The sequence below is a fragment of the Myotis lucifugus genome, unplaced genomic scaffold (assembly GCF_000147115.1).
Source record: "Myotis lucifugus unplaced genomic scaffold, Myoluc2.0 scaffold_57, whole genome shotgun sequence".
Taxonomy (NCBI): Eukaryota; Metazoa; Chordata; class Mammalia; order Chiroptera; family Vespertilionidae; genus Myotis; species Myotis lucifugus.
Genome location: NW_005871105.1, coordinates 653,593 through 668,839, shown reverse-complemented (window position 1 = coordinate 668,839; position 15,247 = coordinate 653,593). Strand labels below are relative to the sequence as shown.

General features: G+C 39.8%; 1 protein-coding gene across 1 annotated transcript in view; it reads left to right on the top strand.

Moving 5' to 3' along the window:
* Positions 1 to 2,908: 2,908 nt before the first annotated feature.
* UST (uronyl 2-sulfotransferase) overlaps positions 2,909 to 15,247 on the top strand; it is a 167,502-nt gene continuing 155,163 nt past the window's right edge. The window contains exons 1-3 of the mRNA XM_006089245.2: positions 2,909 to 2,964; positions 4,694 to 4,783; positions 6,846 to 6,952. Coding sequence (XP_006089307.2) covers positions 2,909 to 2,964; positions 4,694 to 4,783; positions 6,846 to 6,952 — 253 coding nt within the window. The remainder of the gene's footprint in view (positions 2,965 to 4,693; positions 4,784 to 6,845; positions 6,953 to 15,247) is intronic.

Sequence of the window (15,247 nt, the reverse complement as noted above, 5' to 3'; positions counted from 1 at the left end):
GAACCCTCCAGCTCACTGGCTGGCTGCTTAGGGGCCACACGCTGCATGGGGCTGGGAAATGTTTGCAACGATGATTTTTTACTCTTGTTCATACAAGATGCGAGGAATCCTAGGACGATGGCTGGTAGTGGTTTAATTATCAGCAACAGGGATCGAGCCAACCAGCAACTAGATTCTTTCATCTCTCTCCAGAAGGGATGTTTTTAACTGCACTCATGTTAGGAGTCTGTGATAAATGCCAGTGTTGTAATTAGGAAAGGACCTAAAGCAAAGCAGAGTCTGGACCGTTGCGTTTAAGATGTTTAGAAACAAACGTGGGCAGAGCCCACTGAGTTTTCCTTTGGGAAGAAGTGACAGTTGTGTAAATAGATAAATTACACTGAATCTATTAAAAACACGTGTTTGTTGGTTAAATGCGAAGCTCTTGTTTCCCCTCCTGCTGCCAGGGCCTGGGGTGCGTGTCCCAGATCCGAATGTATGTTTGAGCTATTAGGGTTCAGGAAAAGAGCCTTGTCTTGTTTATGTTCCAGAGGCTCCTATTCTCAAAGTTATTGCTTTTCAACCCGGGATTCTACTGAGACAGAAATTACTGTGTATCACTATGTAAACCAAATGCATTTTTCTTCATCCATTTGTATGAGGAAATAGTATAACATGCAGAGCTTGGAAACAGATTGCTTCCTGGGTATGTAAGCCACCGAGTGAACTCTTCTCCCTTTGCCTTGAACGTGCTTCTCTCTCACAGATCCCCTTTTTACCTTTTAATTCTTTTTACCATATTTTTTTTCTGAAAAATGGTTACTTACAAATTTTTTCATTACAGTTGACATACGATATTATGTTTGTTCAGGTGTACAACATAGTGATTAGACATTTACATATAACATATATAAGTGATCACCCCAATAAGTCTATCGTTATCACAATGAAATATCAACTCACACTTGTCAGAATAACATCATGGCTATCATCACTAAATCAACAAACAAGTGTTGGTGAGGACATGGAGAAAAGGGAACCCTCAGGCACTGTTGGTGGGAATGTAAATTGGTGCAGCCACTATGAAAAATTAAAATTCCTCAAAAAATTAAAAATCGAACTATGACCCAACAATCCCACTTCTGGGTATTTATACAAAGAAATCCAAAACACTAATTCGAAAAGATACATGCACCCGTATACTTACTGCAGCATTATTTATAATAGCCAACCTATGGAAACAACTTATTTATCTTTCTCATTAGACCACAGATAGCACTTTCCCCAGGAAACCTCCATTGACCCCTCCAAGCCTGAGTTGGTTATTCCTTGTCTGTGCTTTTCCATTCTTCCTCTTCTTTTTTTTCTTTTTCATTTTGTTATTCTTCCACGTCTCACACCTGGTTACAACTGCCTGCAACCTGGCTCCATCTTTTACCAGGCAGGTGGTCTGTTAGGATCAGAAGCACATCACCTAGTGCCTGCCACACAATTTCAGCAAGTATCTGTTGAATGAATGAGAATATTGATCTTCTCAAAGGCATTTGTCCTTTAGTAGGGGACTACTGCATACCACTACCACTTCCCACTCCCCATCCTATGCATATGTGAAACCTTGGTGTGACATTTGAGAAGACTTCCACTCTGCTAGATACAGAAGGACAAAAATGCACAACTTTGGCATCATGTAACAGACTTCTTTCTTTATTCCCTAACATATACCAGACATGATTAAATCTGATAACGTATGGCAGGTAATTGGTCAAAACACACACAAAATATTTTTTTTGAGACAAAAGCAAACTTGTGGTTTTCAGGATAAGATCATTTTGACTGGAAGATAGAAATATGACTTGGAAACATTGCACTGGGCATTCCAAGTCCGGTCACTGGGCCGCCACCTGGCCTGGATCCCAGAACTGTTCTGTACCACTGAGTCCGTCCTGGGGGATTTCGGAGTTGAGGCAGGGACTTGGGTTCTGCATGGACATCGAGGGTGGACATGACTGTGAATGTGCGGCTGGGGAGGAACTTGACCGATCTATTTCAAGACAATAAATTACCCATTTACAAAAAGACAATTCTATTTCCTTGCAGAGATTTTTACTCTTTCTCTTCTCCAGTTGCAGAACTGAGAATTTAACTTTGTCTGAGTGTGCTTTTCTTCAGAGTTACCTGTGCTCTTAGGGCTGCGGTATGCCATCTAATGTGTTAGTTATGACACTGGTTTTGTCTTCATGTTTTATTTCAGGAAAAGGTTATTCACTGAGGGCCAAATCTTCATTTTAATATCACCTTGCTTTGGGAGAAGTCCGTGTAATGAAATTTTAGACAAATGTTGCATTAGAACAGAAGTATTAGGGCAGAGAAGGAGCGAGGGTGGTGCGACACAAAAGGCCCTGGCTCCTGATCAATGATGCTGATATGTGGATGATATAGATCACAGTGTAATGGGCAGCACTTGGGTGGCGAGGGTAGAAATTAAAGGTAGAAAAGCATTTTAGTAGCCTCTGCTGCTGAAACAGTTTGGCATTGTGGTGACATCAATTACTTACTCCAGTGACAATTCTCCTTTAGTGGCCTTTCAAGATTTTGGCAGTGTGCTTAGAGGAGTGGCTCTTTTACAACCTATCGGCCTTGCCACAGATTTGTTCCTTATCTGCTTTCATGGGGTTCAAACAATTTGCTTTGAATCCCAGAGCGCTCAGGTTTTGACAGGGGAGGAATTCATGACCTGAAGGCAGCCAAAGACCATCCTAGCCAAAGGGTAACACTTCTTGTGAAGGTCAGTAGGGAAGACGAGCAGGGACAGGCGGAAGAGAAGGAGTGTGCCACCTTCTGGAAGGGTCTGCTCACACGGAGAGGGTAAATTTGGAGTCTGAGAGCCAAGTAACTAAGGAAATTAAATGGCAGTTTTCCAAGTTGAGGCATGGAAGCCGAGAGTGAAGAGCTGAGTGAAGAGGAATCCGAGGCAGGTGGGGACTTGTATGTGGAAGCAATTTGGCAGAGGCCAATGTCATTTCTTAAGGCACATACACACAGGTAGAAATCTCTATTTTTTTTACCTGAATTTTGCTCACTCGTGGTCTTATTCAGGAGAAAAGTTGACTCTTAAGGACAGTGAGATTAGCTAGAAAGCTGAGCAAGGGGCGTGCCTTGGTTGAACCCCATGGTCTCACTGGAGACTTGGAAAATACAAGTTGCGTTGAGTGACTCCTGTACCCTAGACCTGACAGTGACTAGGGCGACACTTGGACCTGACAAAAATTGTCATTTGACAGGGGACATGTTTCTCCCTTTGTATTTAAGGAAAAAAATCCAACTTTCTGCAACCTAGGCCAATTACTTACAACGTTGAGAAATTTCTGTATATAAAGTAAATTAATATTATATAAAGTAAATATGGTAAACATGCACAGAAATGATGCATGCTAAACAGGAAACAAAAAGCAGAACCAAAGGCATTAGCATAGGGTTGTGCAGTCAAGGTGCAAATAAACTAAGTTCCTATTCTTAGGAAGCAGCTACAGTTGAGATGGACATGCAAGGTCCTATTCATATAATGTCCTTAACAGTAGCTTTTGCTTTAGTCAATACATGCCAGTGATTAAGGCATAGTTACCTCTTTAAGAGATGGGGCTAGCGTTGGGAGGTTGGGCCTCCCATATAATCTCTTGTACACTATCGAAGATTATCTAGGTAAATCAGGTTTGTGCACAAGCTGTTGGACTTGGTCAGGAGCACTGACTAAAATAGAAGAGTGATGAGTACAAACTTGCCCTAAGATCCATTTCAGGTCGGTCTTCATACCAGAGCTGATTGGGAATTGGAATGTAAAATGCATTACTGAGTTCAACCCCTGATTTTATCCTTTTCCTCCTTTTTTGATCCCCAGAGGTAAAATTTTATAATGAGTGATTTTTTTATAACTAGGTTACAGAACTTGGTGATTGTGTGTGTGTGTGTGTGTGTGTGTGTGTGTATTTGAAGGAGGGAATGTCTGTGTAGTAGTATGTTATCCTATGTTTTGAGGGGTTTTTGGTCAGTTTTATATGGAGCTCAAGTAAAAACATCTTGAAATTGGCAAACACATCCAGTGTACTTGGCTTGAAGTTTAAACCTTCACCCACAAGCTCCATGACAGGTTGTACAAATGCTCATGGAAGAGCTGCAGATACTATTATGCGTTCATCTTCCCTTTACGATTTTATCTGCTTCTGTGTGCTCAGTATCCCCTCACCCCACCCCCAAGCCCACATATATGAGCCAATGTGATTCTTGATTGCCTATGCTGTTCCCCTGTTGTACATACCCTTCCCTTTATCACACCTGAGCTGAATCCTGTCTACCCTTAAGGCAAGGCTTAAATATTACTTCCACTATAAGCTCTGCCAACATAGACCTCTAATCCTTCCTCTGAATGTAGTCCGTCAATCAGCACAGCTTGGTCAGTACAATTAGAGCTATGGGCAGGTGCAGAAGTACAGAGCTCATAGCACAGTGTTTACACCAGGACTTCAGATTATGAGGAAACTGAGACTCGGTGATGCTAAGTGGCCTGACCAACATTACACAGCTTGTTAACGGTGAAGCCAGATCCAGAGTCCAGGTGTCCTTGAAGGGCTCTTACCTCCTACAACATTTCCCAGATGTTTTAAGAGGAAGAAGCATAGCAAGGCTTCTCTACCTTTGTTTATTTTTCTGTCTCATTCAGGCCTGAGAGACTAGTGGTTGAGAAACCACAGGGTGGTGGTTATGCTGTCAGCGGACAAGGATACTCACCAGACGAGAATCCAGAACCTGGGTAAAAATGGAAAATATTGATTGCAAAGAGTAGAGCTTCCTGGCAGCCACATGACGGAGTGGTATTGTGTAAAGCAATCTCATAGTGCCCCAGTGGTGCAGTCGGTCAGCATGTGGTCCTTATAGGGCAGTGCGTGCGTGAGTGATGCCGAGGTTGTGTGTAAAGCAAACTCACGCACTGACTTCTGAGACCCTGAAAACACTGCAACAATCGGTGGGAGTGTTAGTATTGATGCAGTAATGGGTATTGACCCTCGCCTGCTTCCCAAAATTTCCTAATCCATAGCCACAGCAGAGGAAAGGGTTGTAACTTGACAATAGGATGCTCTAGAGTCCAGTTGACTGGGCAGCGACATGGGTCAGGAGTTTTCCCTCTGGCTTCTCTTGTTTTCCCCTCAGCACACAGTGTTCCAAAGGGCTGATGTGTGTTTGCTCCATAAGTGCTAATGAAAATATTTATAAATCGGTTTGCATTGTATATATCATGGTTGTATTCATAACAGATTTAAAATCTAGATAAGCTAAAGTAAAAAAAATGCTACTTTATACTTTGTAATATTTAGATTAAGAAGTGGTCATGATTTGAACATTCTGTTGGCTTGAAACCTTTAAAAGTTAATTTGGCCTTTACTGTAAATGTCATTTGGATGTCTTGGTCAAGTACAGGTGGTACATACAGTACTTGGATGAGTCTGTTTGGTATGGCTCATCCAAGGATGATTGCTGTTAGAGGAATGTGGCGCAAAAGACAGCCCGATCTGCTGATGTTTAGGTGACTTTTGTAATATTAGTGATTGGAATCGGTGCTCAGAATGACCCCTGGAGAAGAGTAACTAAACGGTCTACTTTTGAAATTGTCTCTCAAGTGCCTTTTGGCGTTGGGGGTTGGGGTATAGAAGCTTAGGAGCCACTCTCCATAATTATGAATCGAGCACTGAGCGTTCAGTATGGTGTTTAATTCTGTGATCAGAGGTACAGCAGGGACGAGTCAGCTCTTTTTTGGCTTTTTAGAGGAAGTTGTTTACTTTTAGTATAGCGAATGTAAATAAAGAGAAACACTTCATTTTTAGACCAGCTGGATCCATGTTGAAGCAAAGTGGAACATGCAGAAATCAGATTTGGTTACTGTCCAGGGCTAGTGCGGACCCTTCTCTCCTTGTTGGGGGAAACTCTTTATAATATATATTTATATTTCTATAAATATATATTCATAAAATATAAATATATATACATAAAAATATAAATATATATTCATAAAATATAAATACATATTTATAAATATAAATCCATAAAATATATATTCATAAAACATAAGTATATATTCATAAAATAGAAATATGTATTCATAAATATAAAATATATATTTATAATACTATGAAATATATTTATAAAACATAAATATACATTTATAAAAATATAAATATATTTTATAAAACAAGCATATTTATAAAAATGTAAATATGTTTTATAAAATATAAATATAATTTTATAAAGATATAAAAATATATACATATATAAAGTTATATTTTTTCATCTCTTTCTCATAGTGTAAATTCAAAGAGGAGATAAGTGAGTGTAGCTGAGTTTTGAAAATAGACTTAGTGAAAGAAGTAAGATGGGATTGGAGTAGCTGAAATTTGGTTAGGTGAAAAGTGGTAATAACACTTTAAGTGAGGAAAAAACAAAACTATCCTTTTTAACTTGTCTTAAATGTCTTGTAAACTTGACTTAAATATTTTTGGGAATATGCATGGAACTTACTTAAAAATAGAATGAGTCTTTTCAATTAAACAAATTATCTCTCCTAGACAAAGACCATGTACATATATGTACAGCTTTATGTGGCATTATTTATGCAACTTTAGAATATGTGTGGTACACAGAGAGAGTTTTAAAATTCTTCCCTTTGTCCCATGACAAAATTGATTATTTTATGTATTAACTAAAAAAATAAAATAATATACTTTTAAAAACCTATGAAAAGCCCCCATACCTTACATCTTTCACTGATTTGAAAGACTTTTCAAAATCCCTGAATTTATTAAATCCCTGGTGTTCTGCAGGCAGAAGGATGGGGGTCTGAATGCTAAGGCAAGTCTGCAGTGGGCTCTGGAAGTGGACTGTTCCACGCCTGTCCTGGCCCTGCTGGTGGCTAGCTGTCCCTTCTCAAGTAAGTTTTCGGCCTCTGAGAGATTGTTTCCTCAAGTACGACATGAGAAAACAACACCTGCCTGAAGACTGAAGAGAGAGCTGCATGTAATGATTTGCCCAATGCACGATTCATGCTTGGCATGCAACAGATATTCATTTCCTTCCCTATTTTTCTATATTGCAGGAAAGGATCAAGGATTCCTACCAAAAAATCCATTTTGCACTGCTTCACATTTCTATTAGGTAGTATAACCTCGTTTTCTATTTCTGCCTTCCACTGTCACGATTTCATTAGCATATTCAATTTCTCATATTATTTATGAGCCTACATTATTGTTTTTATAATCCTTACAAGTTATTTTTGCTCCAGTGTCTCTTTGCACCATCACGAAATATATTTTCTTCATTGCCAAGTGGTTTCTTCCATTATTCTCGCTTACATATAAAAGCCGTCACATACCCTCCTGTGATTTATCTTTTCACAGCCCTCACAGAGCATGATTTTTTCTTTGAAGCTTTGCAATAGCTTTGTTTGAATTAGAAGTGTTTGTAGTCTCTAGACCAACCAGACTCTTGAGCACCTTTTGGTGGGTCTGTGGCTTCTCTTGTAGACCCTTAGCTACAAAGTCATTAACAAGAATCCTTCAATCCTCCTCTACTCAAATCTAACCTCCATCCCATGTCTTCACATTAGACTGCCTCATCTTCATGCAGCTCTAGTTCCTACCACTTCAGTGGCATAAATCAGGATGTGTTTGCCTGGCACTCACAATAGAGAAAAATCTATAACACTTACATCCTTTGGCTGCCATAAAGTTGTTCCTGACAGAACAGAACATTTCCCTTTAACCAGCTTTCCCTTCCTTCCCATTCCTGCCTTTCTTTAAGGTAGGGTTGAAAATATATATACTATATGGTTCAACCTTATATGTATTTTAAAATATAAATATATTTTTATATTTATGTATTTATATATAATATTAATATATTTTTAATAAATCTATGTTTTAAGACCATTTTATATGTCAAGTACTGTGCTAAAAAGAGCATTCCCAAGTTAAAATGACTCCTTGATATTATTGATATCTCTTTTTTTATATATATATACTAGTACACACTTATTTATGTGCCTGAGATCTACATGACAAGTAAAGCAACTTTCAAAGATGAGCAGTTTCATTTGCTGTTGCTGCCATCAGGGGCCTTCAGGGAATCTGAGAGTTGGGAGGAAGGTCACCATGCGTTTCCTTCCATCCAGTGAAAGAATCTTCTTTACAGTTTCAGGTGGGGCTGGTCATTGTGACTTTGTCACTGCCTCTCAGAGGACGCTGCTCTGAGACCAATGCCACTTCAGATGATTCCTTAGACTGAAAGTTCTGTCTTTGATGAGCTGATGCTCCCTTTGTATCATGACCATTACGTTATTTGGGATTAGCCTAGATTCATTTATTTGATTGCTGTTTTCTGCTGTTAGAGAAAAGTATTTTATTAAGAAGCATTCTCCAACGGCAAGCTGACATTAAGTAGGCTTGAATATATTTGGAATTCACAAGTACACAGACCAGGAAACTAGCTCTCTGCTTTAATGCAAAGATGAAATCTGTCCGATTTTCTTCTAGCAGAGCTATGCCTTTGCTCTCAAGTCTGCTGTCTGCCTCTGCCCTCAGACTCAGTGCTTCAGTGGGTCAGAAAAGTGGCTCACTGTGACTTTGAAAGACCATTAGTATATCCTGTTGTGTGATGAATTCTAGGATTTTACAAAGGATTCCTCTTGCTGGGTGTAAGAAAGCATACTTCCCAACTCATTTTGTTGGGAGGCACCATTAAGACTTCGCTAGAAAAGAAATGGATCCACTGTGTGCTCAAGAGTATTTACTAGTATGACCTCCAGCACACTTTATGTTTTAGAATAATAATACAAGCATAGGAATACCTAAATCCCGCCAGGTTTTAAAAATCGCATTGCCTTCATGCCCAGGTATAACCTGCCATCATAAATCCTGACAAAGACGGGGGAAGGTGGCGACAGGCCATTCTAGTGCATAATGAGGGATGCATATTTCAGTGCCGGGGCTGATGTTTATGTATGTGATTACTCAGAGGGGGTTTTATTGAACATTCCATGTCTTTAAATTAGGTCTATTTTAAATATAATCATAACAGCTATGCTTTATTGTATGCATGCCAGGCAGTTAATAAGTGGTAATTTGAATCTCCCCAGCCCTAAAAGGTAAGTCTTATTCTTTCTGTTTTACCTATGGGAAAACCAAAACCGAGAAACTAAGACCTTGCCCAAGGTTACACCCAGTAAGTGGATTTCACTGCAAAGCCCCCATTTTTTTTTCTCCTACATTCTTTCCCCTGGACCTCAGCTCATTTGGGCAAGGAATTTATGATTTTTAGGTATCTATTTGTTTGGCTCTTTTTTTTTCCGGTTGAGTGGTATGTTTACCTGTGCCTACAGAATAACATATAGATGTATGAGAATCCTCTTTTATCTTCCAATATTATAGTTCTACAAACCACAAAATCTTGCCTTACTCCTATTAAATCTCATACAAAATAGAACTAGAGAGATGATAAAAAAAAAGAGTGATTGAAATTTTTGAAACTCACTCTTTTTAAATAGATATCGCCAGGCTCATGTGATAGCTTGCTAGTTAATTTTGTGGGGATTACTGTTCTGAATGATTCAATAACTTCTGCTGCTCTATTAAAAAATCCTCTTTTACATTTGAAGACCTAATAAGGAAGAAACTAAGATCACTTCCTTGAGTGACTTGAAAGTTTTGTATGAAAGTGTCACCCCAGATGGGACAGTTGTGCCTCACCGCATTTGCATGAGACCGACTTTGCTAGCAAACCATTTCACCCACACACTTTCCCAATCAGCATCAGCATTTATGAGCAGCTCTTCAGCAGTCTTGTTCACATGCATATCATTAGTGCAGTTTACTCGAAATGCCCCGTAGAATGTTTGTTCCTCTCACTTCCCTAAAGCATGAAAAGAATTGGCAAGTGACAAGTCGTTTCGGTGTCAATCATACTACTGTTGCATTTAGAATGTAGAAGACACAGATGCTCATTTATCAGTGGCCTCGGGCCATGGCCCAGACAACCCATCAAGTAGAAGGCAGAGCTAGAAACACAAAGTCTTTTTTAATCCATTAAAATATATGTTTGCTTGGACACCATACTTCAAGCAAGTAGTGATCTGTAACCCAGCAAGAGTTATTTCACTCCTAGAACATCACCAGGACCCGCTGATGGCTTTCCTATGGGGTTTCCTCACTTGGTTCTCACAGATTTCTTTCATCAGATTTTTGGTTTCCAGTGGTCGGCAAACTCATTAGTCAACAGAGCCAAATATCAACAGTACAACGATTGAAATTTCTTTTGAGAGCCACATTTTTTAAACTTAAACTATATGGGTAGGTACATTGTTATTAACGTAATTAGGGTACTCCTAAGGCTTAGGAAGAGCCACACTCAAGGGGCCAAAGAACCACATGTGGCTCACGAGCCGCAGTTTGCTGACCACGGGTTTAGCCTTCTTCCAGGCTCACAGTGGTGATCGATGTTTCGGCACACATGGTGGCCACAGGAAACCCACCAATCTGCCCACTGTTGTATAGAGCCCCGAGGTGGTGTGGAGCAGGGATCAGCTTCCCTCCTGCCCTGTTGGTCTTTCAGGGTTGATGGAGGTGCTGCTGAGATGGTATAGGGGAACTTTGGAACTCCATACACATGTAAGCTTATCTCAGTTGTGCCCTGGAGCCCTTGGCTTTGCACAAACTTCCCTTTGCCTCCTAAATGAGACTTCATCTTCTGATCTTGATTTCAAGGTCATAGGGATATCCTTAACTAAACTTGCCATTCTGCAGTGATATGCAGATATCCTGCCCACCTCCAAGTACAGCATCCTAGGCACTGGGTACCCTGGCCAGGGACACCTACCCCTCTTTTCTTCAAGACACAGCTGGGAGACACCCCCTGAATGTTGCTGTGCCTGACTCCATTACAAGGGTGCATCTCACATTTCTGCACAGGGCCAGGTCTCATATGTGTTTGATTCATTTGTGGAAGTTGATATTCAAATGAATTACATTTCAATAAAACATGCTAAAACTTGAACATCGAAGTTAGTGCATTAGCCTTCAGAGATTGTGAGTGCCCTGGAGCCACTGACAGGGCATTTAAATTATTCTCTTTGGGAATTCTCATCAATGTTGGAAGCATATTTTCTTTCAAAATTCTCTCAATGATCTATCTTTATCCTTAGAGAAATAATTTGATTACGTAAGAATAGCCCAAAGTCATCCTAATTCAAGCTTGCAGAGTAAGTTATGTGATCAAGCTTGAAAATACCATTTAGGGTAAAAAATGGCATGCAATAAGACTGTTTTGTTGTGGAATGAGCACCAGTCACCTGGTCTATTCTTAACCTCTTATGCTAACCTGCCATGTGTGTTGACCTCTCTTTGGATTAGTTATTTCCTTCATAAGTTGAGGGGTTGGACTATATGATATCTGTAGTTATTTTCCTTTTCTGAAATCACAGGGGGTGGGTGTGTGTGGTGTAGGTGTATGATTAGGTATGGCCCATACTGGCTTCATGCAATAAGCATGTGCTTGAATGTGTCAATTTTCATGATGGCTACATGGTGGTAGATCCTGGTAGAAGAAGAGGACTTACCTGGTTTCTGGTTAGAGCCTGAGGTGTGCAGGGCTGGTGCTGCTCTGTTAATGGGTGTATTACAGTTACACAGGAGGGGTCAGTTGACTGTAGCAATTATTCTGGGAGGAAAATCTACGGTATTGAAACAGAAACGCAAGGGATTCCATGTCTGTTTGATACTCCATTCCTATCTGCTTGAGATCATATAATATGATTGCAATGAATTCCTGAGCTAATTTGGCAATAACTCTTATTTATCTTTAGGTTTTTATTATAGCAGTAGTTCACTGATCATTTGATTCCAAAAGTAATTTTCTTCTACAAATGTACCCTTGACATCCTAAAATGTATATTCAGATTTAATAAAAGAAAAAGATGTATTATAGAAAAGGCAGTATTTTTAACCAGACATACAAAGAAAGAAGCATTAATTTGCTTTTGAAATTTATTACAAATGGAAGCTGCTTTCTAAATCATAATTGATAACAGTTTAATTTGCTTTTTTTTCAGTGTATGCTCATTTTTATCATTTAAGATCAAGAAAGTATTTTCCAGACATTTTTGCCTTTGTTAATTGGTTGGGTGGTTATTCGAGGTATTTTTAAAGGTGTTTTAGTAAATATACTTAAGTATTGATAGTTCATAGAGCCATTGGTTTGAATTCAGTGGAAAATAATTTTATTAAAGCTTAAATAAAGCTGTGCAAGCAATTTTCCTCCATTACAGTGTCTTTGGGGCTGCGTTAATTATAAGAACTGGGGCAATTGGAGATGTTTACTCAGCATACAAACTCCTCATTGTTAACCACGGCTGGTGTGTGCTGACAGCTGCCTCTTAGAGAAATGTAACCCATGGTTAACGGTGGAAAGGGTGGCATTAGCATAATTTTTTGGCAACGACTAAGCTGGAGTTTCAGTGTTGCCTTCAACAGTGACTCCTTCATTAACAGGGTCTTATCAGAGGCCCAGACTCCACAGGGGGTGGGAAGGGGAGATGCAGCCATAGGATCCTGCTGTAGGTAACCAGAATCCTGTGTGAAATGCCTGCTTCTGAGTAAAAGAGAAAAGGATTTCAATTGCTCATGATTATGATTTTAAAAGGGCCCGTGGAAGAAAGACTCTGTAAAGGAACTGCTGATGTTTGATCAAAATTGGCACAGTGTAGAGGTGGCTTTTTTGACGTTGACACTAATGCATATTATGTTTTCTATAAGAGGAATAGGAATTAAAACATTTTTGTACTTCAGGGACCAATTCAGACAAAAATAAATCTGCTAATGCAAGACTTAAGAGTCACGAATAAATTATATCCCCTGAAGGTTCTCTAACTTCATTTGCACATTGTTAAAGGTATTTCAAACAATTTTGGGGGAAATTGGATATTTTTGAAGGCATAGCAAGCCAGTATCGGAAAATAATAGATAATAACAAATACTTACTTTATATTAATATTCATCCTTAAAACAATAAACTGCTCCCCAGGACTCAGGATTCTCTTTGATTTCCTCAATAAGAAAGAAAATTGTTAAATTAAATATAAATGATAAAATTGGGTAATATAAGATGAGGAAATAGCTACCATTCATTGAGCACTTACTATATGCCAGGCGGGTACTGTGCTAAGTGTCTTGTTTCATTTTCATAACCACCTGACCTCTTAGGTGCTACTATTAATGTAGTTGTGTTGCAAGTGGGAACACTAAGCTCCAGGGAAATTAGGTGATATTTCCAAGGTCACTCAACTCAGAAGGGGTAGGAGTGAAATTGGAGCACGGGTCTTTTGTTCTGCAGCCTGCAGCAGTCCCTCTATCACCCTGGGCTGTTCTTTGTCATCAGTGACAGTCACTGCTATTAGTGATATCTTCCTGAATCCACTAAATGATCTCCCTGGGCTCCTTTCTACTCTCCTCTTACATAAGAACCACTGTTGCTATTTCACATACCCTGATAATTCTATCCAACAGCCCTCCTTCATGTCAGTGCTTCTAGCAGTTTCTTCTTTATCCAGTTGTGTTGGTTTCTATTGGGTTCACATGGGCATGTGCTGACCAGGCCCCCCATCTCCTCTCCACTCCAGGTAAACTGCCTGGAAAAAGGGGTGCCTCACTGGGCTGGGACCAGACAGTGTCTTTGCTTCCAATTTTCTGGAGGCTTTTTCCTTTTTGATCCTTGTGGGCCCTTAAAGTGTGTGTAGGGATCAAATATAAATGTCTCCAAGGACTGACAGAATATCCCCTGGTTAAGTTGACTGGGGTCTGGGCATACTCTGGGCAGATGGAGGAGGATGGTCTTACTTCCCCTTTTTACCTTGAAACAAGACAGGTGCAACAGAATGCAAATATATTCTGAAACTAGAATGTCTAAAAATTATTTTTGAAAGGATTTGTGGAGTCTCAGAAAGGTTTGGGCAACCCATGTGGTGTAAGGGGGTAAACCCAGAGTGCCTTGGGCCAGCCCACTTTCAGCCAGCCCACTCTCGGCAGCCTGTGAGCCTTAGTCCTTTTCAGTTTGGTTATGTCCCTGGAGCAGGTGTGAACCAGAGCTGCCTGGCGGCCTCCTCTGTGGTTGGGAGCCCCTCTGTGAGCATCAGCGCTCCATCAGCGTTCTCCTCTGATTTGGAACTCCTGTTGTACAATAAGAAATGAAGGAGGTGACCTGTGATTAGGATCAGCTTGAATAAGGTCTGTTACTTTTTACTTCTAAAAAATGAGATTTGACCTGAATTAGGAAGTACACTAATTTGTATTATGTACCTCAGTGATTCTCAGCCCTGGCTAGACATTAGAATTACCTGAAGAACTTTAGAAAGTACCAAATGCCAAATGACTTGTCCCAGAATAATGAAATCAGGACAGCTAAGGCGAGGCCCTGTATCATTTCTTAAAATCATTGCAGGCAAGTGGAATGTACAGGGGGATCAGGGGTTGAAAACTATTGAGTGGAGAATGGAAAGCAGGGAAGGAGGGTTTTAGACTGTTCCTGCTGTTACTCAGAGTACAACTAGGACTGCTAGTGAGCTTACCAGGTGCTCATTATGTGCAGGTAGAGTTCTAACTATTTTTCATGGAATGAAAATACCCTGGGGTAACTCCTTACATAACTTATGAACTTATTTCATTTTTACAGATGTGTGTATGGAAAACTTTGAGGAGGTAAAGCAATTTATTCAGAGTGGAATGACACTTCTTGGGGATATTTTCTATTGTAAAAGTGAGATATAATCTGTATATGTAGGTATATAGTATGTCTGGTTTTTTATTGCTCTTGTCACAGAAGACTTTGATGGTTCTTGTATGGTTAGCATGCTTTAGTCCTGCCAACTGAGATCCAGGTATGCTATGGTAATCAGTCAGGAATCTTCAGATGCCAAGTCACAAATCTTGGCCTCCTAATTCCTAGTGTCAGACTTCACATGAGTTTCCTGAAATGCATATTTGTAGCAAATAGTTTACATGATGGTGGAAGTCGGTAGACATTGATAACTTACTCTCCGCCAATGACTCTGGAATATGTAAACACTCTAGTAAGTCCACAAATTGTAACCCTTTGCAAATTCACACATGATCTCTCGTGTTATGTTTACCACCTCCAGGACTTGCAACTGGATTGTACGGATGGGTTAAGGGAAGGAGATGAA